Source organism: Centruroides sculpturatus, unplaced genomic scaffold, assembly GCF_000671375.1.
Source record: "Centruroides sculpturatus isolate CEXI.00-Female unplaced genomic scaffold, Cexi_2.0 scaffold188, whole genome shotgun sequence".
Lineage (NCBI taxonomy): Eukaryota > Metazoa > Arthropoda > Arachnida > Scorpiones > Buthidae > Centruroides > Centruroides sculpturatus.
This window is the reverse complement of record NW_019384404.1, coordinates 808,590-815,013: the sequence shown is the minus strand read 5'-3', so window position 1 is coordinate 815,013 and position 6,424 is coordinate 808,590. Positions and strand designations below refer to the sequence as shown.

Sequence of the window (6,424 nt, the reverse complement as noted above, 5' to 3'; positions counted from 1 at the left end):
AAGCTTATTGGTTGATATAGAGTCAGTCATGAGCTTATTTTTTTTTTTTTTTTTTTGTTTATTAATGACTGTATATGAGGGGAGTTCTAACAATTTCCCAGTTATAAATTGTGGAAATAATTGTTTAAATTAAAATATTAGTGTTGTCCACAGGACGAAGTCCATGTCAAAAATGAAAGAAAAAGTTAGTTATTTTAGAAAGAATAATTTAGATAATGTTTAAAATTATATATACAGTATATATTTTTGTATGCAAGAAATTTTATTTTATTTTTATAAGTAATGAAAACTCTTACATTGATTGATATTTAATTTGATTAATTGATACTTATAAAATTTGGAATAATATGTGTGATATATATATATATCACACCTATTATTTATATATATTTATATATCACACATATCAGTTATATATATATATATATATATATCACATATATATATATAACTGATATAATTTTACAATATTTTATTATGTTACAGACTAATACAATGTACAGAAAATGAGAAAAATATACCTCTCTACTCAGTTTTTGTGAATCCAAACAAATCATATGAATTTGCACTTGGAGGAAGAGATTGCTATATCAGGTAAAATAAATTTATTCAGTTTTGTTTATTTAAAATTTATGATTATTTTTCATGATTTACAGTAGAACTCCTCTAATCCGTCACCTTTGGGACTGGGGGTATGGTCAGAACGCAAAAAAGGTCAGATTATCAGAAAAAAGTAAAATAAACAATCTTCCCTTTGTCCAGTCTTTGTAGCACTGCTAATTTTTCATTTAATGAAAGAGTAACGTGTTTACGTTTTACTCCTGACATGTTGAAAACACACCAAAACTGTACACGTACACACAATGTAAAACATATACTGTAATGAACACAGAAGAACGCCACAGACAGTGAGTCACTGACAAGTCGGGACAAGTTTCTCAAGTCCGATCACGGTCGAATTAACTGGAGTGACAGACTAGCCGAGGGTGGACTAGAGGGGTTCTATTGTATTTAAAACTAAATAACAATAAAATCTTTTATTTAAAAATAATTAACTAAAATTTAACATATGAAAAATAATATCTGATAGTCACTATCAAAGTTACTATAATTTTCATCACATACACATTTACAATATTACTTATGATTTAATTGTAGATGATTTAATACTGATGAAAGATTGTCCAATAGATATATGATGTGAAGTAGTTTTCAAAACAATTAGAAATTAGGACATATTTCTCATACCTTATACTTACTTTATTTCACTAGTGATGAGCCCAGCATAGCTCAGGAAAAAAAATAACAATAACAAAGGTTAAGATTATTAGATTATTTTGTACTTCTAACCTTTCTATTATATTATATTACTAGCTGCAAGGACCCACTTTGCTGGGTTTTTATTTGTATGTAATATAGTTTTTTTATATATATATATAAAAGACTGTTTTTCTAAGTAATCTAGAATCTAGCTGCAAGGACCTGCTTCGCTGGGCAAAAAGTAACGATAGTGAAGATTAAGATAATTACATTATAGCTAATCTTACCCGTTTTCACAGAATGCAAGAATTAGGTCCCCCGTTTCCAGACTAATTAGAGAATTTTTACGTNTTTGTTATCAAAATGAATGATTGGATGATAAATATTTACATTATATTTATGGAAGTCTTATTAATTCTCATTTTTCATAGTCATTTTATTCTATTATAAGGCCTATTTTAAGAAAGTAATTCTCTTTGTTTCTTTTTCGCACATCAGTAAAACATTGTTTATTAATATATTGTCGTTTCCTGTTATTCAGTTATTTCAAATTATTATTAATGAATTAATAATTTGTAACATTAAAAGTTATATATAATTCTTTACAATAGAATTTCGATTTAATAAAATTCGTATTTAACCTAATAAATTTCCGTCCTACAGGAAAAGTTTTAAATCTTTTGTATTTGAGAATAGAACATGCTAAAAGATTGGATCAATGGATCAGTCAGTATGAATTATTTAATGTACCTTATAACATTATTTTATTTATATTTACATAAGAGTTCATCACACTGAGTACCCAATCTAAAAGTTCTTTAAATTGTGTACATACAGCAGAGGAATAAAGAATTTTTAAAATATGTTAGATTGTCACACAGTGTGATAAACCACTACGTAAGATAACCTTTGTAGTTATCTAAATCAAATACTATAATATAACAAACATTAAAATGAAAACCATATAAAGAGTTTGGTTATTTCAGCCTACCATTGTCATATCTATTGTGATATGACAATAGTACAAAATGGCAGAATTTCATTGGTCAAGTAGACACTAATTGAAAATACGATATCTGATATTTTTTAACCATCTAGGTACTAAAATAATTTATACTAGTACAGTGGTACCTCAGGATATGAAATTAATCCATTCCGAAACTGAGATCGTATCATGAAAATGTCATAAGGTGATTCATTTTTCCCCATACGATTACATGTAAAACCAAATAATTCATTCCAACATGAAAAACACACTCAAATTAAAGCTAAGTAGTACATTGAAAAAAAACTTTAATAAGGAAAACACTGAAAAATGCATTTTGTAGTTGTAAATGTATAAATAAGCATAATAGAATAATAGATTTAAAAAAAATATAGTTTTATTTGCACTTTACCTTTGAGGATAGACGTTGGTGGAGGTGTAAACTGGTGGTGGAGGAGAGGGAGAAAGGAAATGATACTTAACTTAACTTACATGTTATGTAAGTTAAGTTTAGTATAATGTAACAATAGCTCAAAAATAACTTAACACTAATTTTTTAACTTTTCTGTTTTATATGTTTTTTAAATTTTTTATTTACTGCTTTTTGCCATCTTTCCTTCACTTCCACCAGCACTTTCACAGGATAGAGGTCGCTTGGTAAAATATCTATCCAAAGAGGTTTGTTTGGCTTTGCCTACTTTTTAAAATGTTTTTAAAATGACTTAGGTAAATGTCATTACTCTGAGCAGCAATACGGCCAGTGTGAACTTTTCGAGATGTTTCTTTTCAATAAAATCAGTACTTTCTAATAACACTTCAAGATTTCCTTTATCAAGCAAGAACCTTCCACAACAAAGCAAACACGTGGACTGAGACCAATGAACAGAAGTAAATAAAAAATGGCGCTGTGAACTAACACAACGTCGTATGGTGAGTTTTTGTTCGTACTGAGGAGCAAAATTATGTTCGAATTTCATGTCGTATCCAGAAAATTTTGTATGCTGGGGCATTTGTATCCTGAGGTACCACTGTATGTAAAACTAGCAGACCCCGCCACGCCTTGTTGTGGCTCAAAATGTATCTATTATAAATGTATAACACTTCCCCCGTGGGGGAAAATTTTTCGAAAAATTTTTTCTTAGTGTACATTCTCTTGACGTACCCTATTAAAACGCAATCAAAAGCACAAAAACTCGCATCTAAAATAGTATAATAGAAGCCAAGTTTTTCACAGTAAGCCTTAATCCTGTCCCTCTCCCCGCGGGGGAAATATCGAAAAATCCCTTCTTTGTGTACATTCTGTTGACGTACTCTATTAAAACGCAATCAAAAACGCAAAAAACCGCATCTAAAATAGTATAATAGAAGTGAAGTTCTTCACAGTAAGCCTTAATCCTGTCCCTCTCCCCCCGGGGGGAATATCGAAAAATCCCTTCTTAGTGTACATTCTGTTGACGTACTCTATTAAAATGCAAAAAACCGCATCTAAAATAGTATAATAGAAGCAGAGTTCTTTACGGTAAGCCTTAATCCTGTCCCTCTCCCCCTGGCGGGAATATCGAAAAATCCATTCTTTGTGTACATTCTGTTGACGGTACATTCTGTTGACGTACTCTATTAAAACGCAATCAAAAACGAAAAAACCGCATCTAAAATAGTATAATAGAAGTGAAGTTCTTTACAGTAAGCCTTAACCCTGTCCCTCTCCCCCTGGCGGGAATATCGAAAAATCCCTTCTTAGTGTACATTCTGTTGACATACCCTATTAAAATGCAATCAAAAATGCAAAAAACCGCATTTAAAATAGTATAAATAGAAGCAGAGTTCTTTATGGTAAGCCTTGTCCGTAAGGCTTACCGTAAAGAACTGTCCATCCCCCATGTTTAACGGAATAATATACAGCCTATGTCCATCCTGAAGTTCCATTCTAAATATTGGTGAAAACATTTTTGAAATCAGATGAGTAGTTTTGGAGATTACCTGCTGCATCCAAACTTACATACATACAAACATACAAACATTACCTCTTTATTATATTAGTATAGATTATTCTCATCTTTTCACTAGTCAAGTTTAGTTTGAATGTTGTTCTTTGTCATGAATATCAGTGTAATCAGGGTTGCATAATGGCACAGGAAAAAAAAAATTACATATTACAAATTTTACTTTTTGATTATTTGAAGCTTTGTCTTTATTGTGATTATTTCAGAATTTATGACAAAAGGTATATTTCAAATGAAGGAAAGCCTATGAATAAATATTGTCCAAGACATTTAGTAAGTGTAAAAATTCAAAAAATTATGTTAATTATAACAAAATTTAAATGAGAATAAAAACACATTGCATTCTCACTAATCCAAACTTAATCTGATTCAGTTGTGTGTGTATTTTCTAAATATTTCAGACAAAAACAAAAAGAAATAAATTATTAATATTTTTTAAATAAGACAGGTTTGTAAAATTAATACAGTAGGACCTTGCTAATCTGAATCTTGGTCATTTGAAATTTTGATTAATTCAAACAGTTAAAAAAAATCCAGAAATCTTTCTCTTTTCAGACAAAATACATCATTTTCATGCTTACCTTGTGCTGCTCATAATATGCAGTGTGTAAATAAATAAATAAATTTGTTATTGGAATAGAAAACAAGTTTCTTATCATTTTTGCCTTCCTGTACAGTCATATACTTCCTTACAGAAAGAGATTGTGATCCCAGTTCTCAAAAACCTGACTGGTGTCAGTGATATTGACATAATACAATGGGCTCATCCCACTACAGTATATTGAGAAACCCCACATTAACATAGTAAATGTATCATGTATAGAATATTGGATAATCCAAAAAACTGTATTCTAAACATGTTCTGGCTCAATTAGTTTAAATTACCAGGGTTATACTGTGTTAGAGTTTCTCTAATGGAATCCTGGTAATCCCAGCTGTTTTTTAACCCAAGAAATTCTTCTCATCCTGGGAAATCTGCAAATTTCTTAAAAGGTCACTTTTTTCTTATTTTGTGTTAAGGTTGAGGAAATTTTGCAAATTGAAAGAATAATTAACTCATAATCTGTCAGAATACATTTGTATTTATTACTTTTAAGCCTGCTTATTAGTTTTTTAAATTTTTGTTTGTTTTAGCATGTCGTAGATTGTCAATAATCAAGATGTAACCTATTTGTGGCAGGACTCTGAAAATTCTTTACTTGTCAGAACCTGTAATATCTTGAATAATGCTGTCTTAATTTTTAACCATGCCCAGTAGCTTGAATAACTGCATTATGCTAGATTGTGCAAATTGAGCAAAGATAGAAATAAGTATGAAATTATTCTTCATAAACCTGATTATTAAATCCAAATGAACTGTCAAATTATTGGGCTATAAGCTTGATGCCACTATTAAAGCAGCTGAGGTAGACAAATCAACAATACTAGACAGCAAAAGAAGTATTGCAATGCATCTTGAAAACGAACTAGAAATCTTCGAGGCTACAGGTGAAAAACCACATAACATCTGTTTTCTCTTAAATGCATTAAAGATGATTCCACCTACATCAATTGAATCAGAAAGGGCATTCTCGGTAGTAGGACTTTTCATTACTAAAAGAAGAACTAGATTGAGTGATCAGAGTATTGACTGTCTTTGCTTTTTAAAATCTTATAAAAATTTACAATATTATTATATACAAGTTATGTTTTATTTTTAAAAAAAAACGAAAATTACTTTTTAAGTTAGTAGTTTGATGTAAGTTCATTTTTTTCTTTAAATTTTCAACTCAATCCAAAGGCTTTTTTTGTAAACAGTTTCAACAAATTTTAATAAATTTTTTCTATTTCTGAAAATTTCTACATAATTCAAAGGTAATTTTTAATACATATGTGAGATTCTAGACAGGGGTACGGAGTAGTTTATTACTCGTGTATCACTTACTCGGCGGGTAGTTGTTGAAACTAGTTCTCGGTCGTCTACAAGAATGGCTTTTCCTAATCCTAGGAAATCGAGTGCAGAGAGACTTATAGTTAGAATAAATTTAAAGCGGAATTTGATGATGGCGAATTCACCTTCTTTGATTAACTGGTGTCGGGAACCTGACGTTCCCGACACCAGTTAATCAAATTTAGATACGCGGATTAACACACGTGTGGAGATAATATGGATTTGATTCAGACAAAGATGAGACAT

General features: G+C 30.1%; 1 protein-coding gene across 2 annotated transcripts in view; it reads left to right on the top strand.

Moving 5' to 3' along the window:
- Positions 1-6,424, top strand: part of LOC111618762 (DDB1- and CUL4-associated factor 8-like) — a 42,905-nt gene that overhangs the window by 26,541 nt on the left and 9,940 nt on the right. For both annotated transcript variants that reach the window (XM_023360336.1, XM_023360335.1), the window contains exons 5-6: positions 487-594; positions 4,455-4,521. In XM_023360336.1, the coding sequence (XP_023216104.1) occupies positions 487-594; positions 4,455-4,521 (175 nt within the window). The remainder of the gene's footprint in view (positions 1-486; positions 595-4,454; positions 4,522-6,424) is intronic.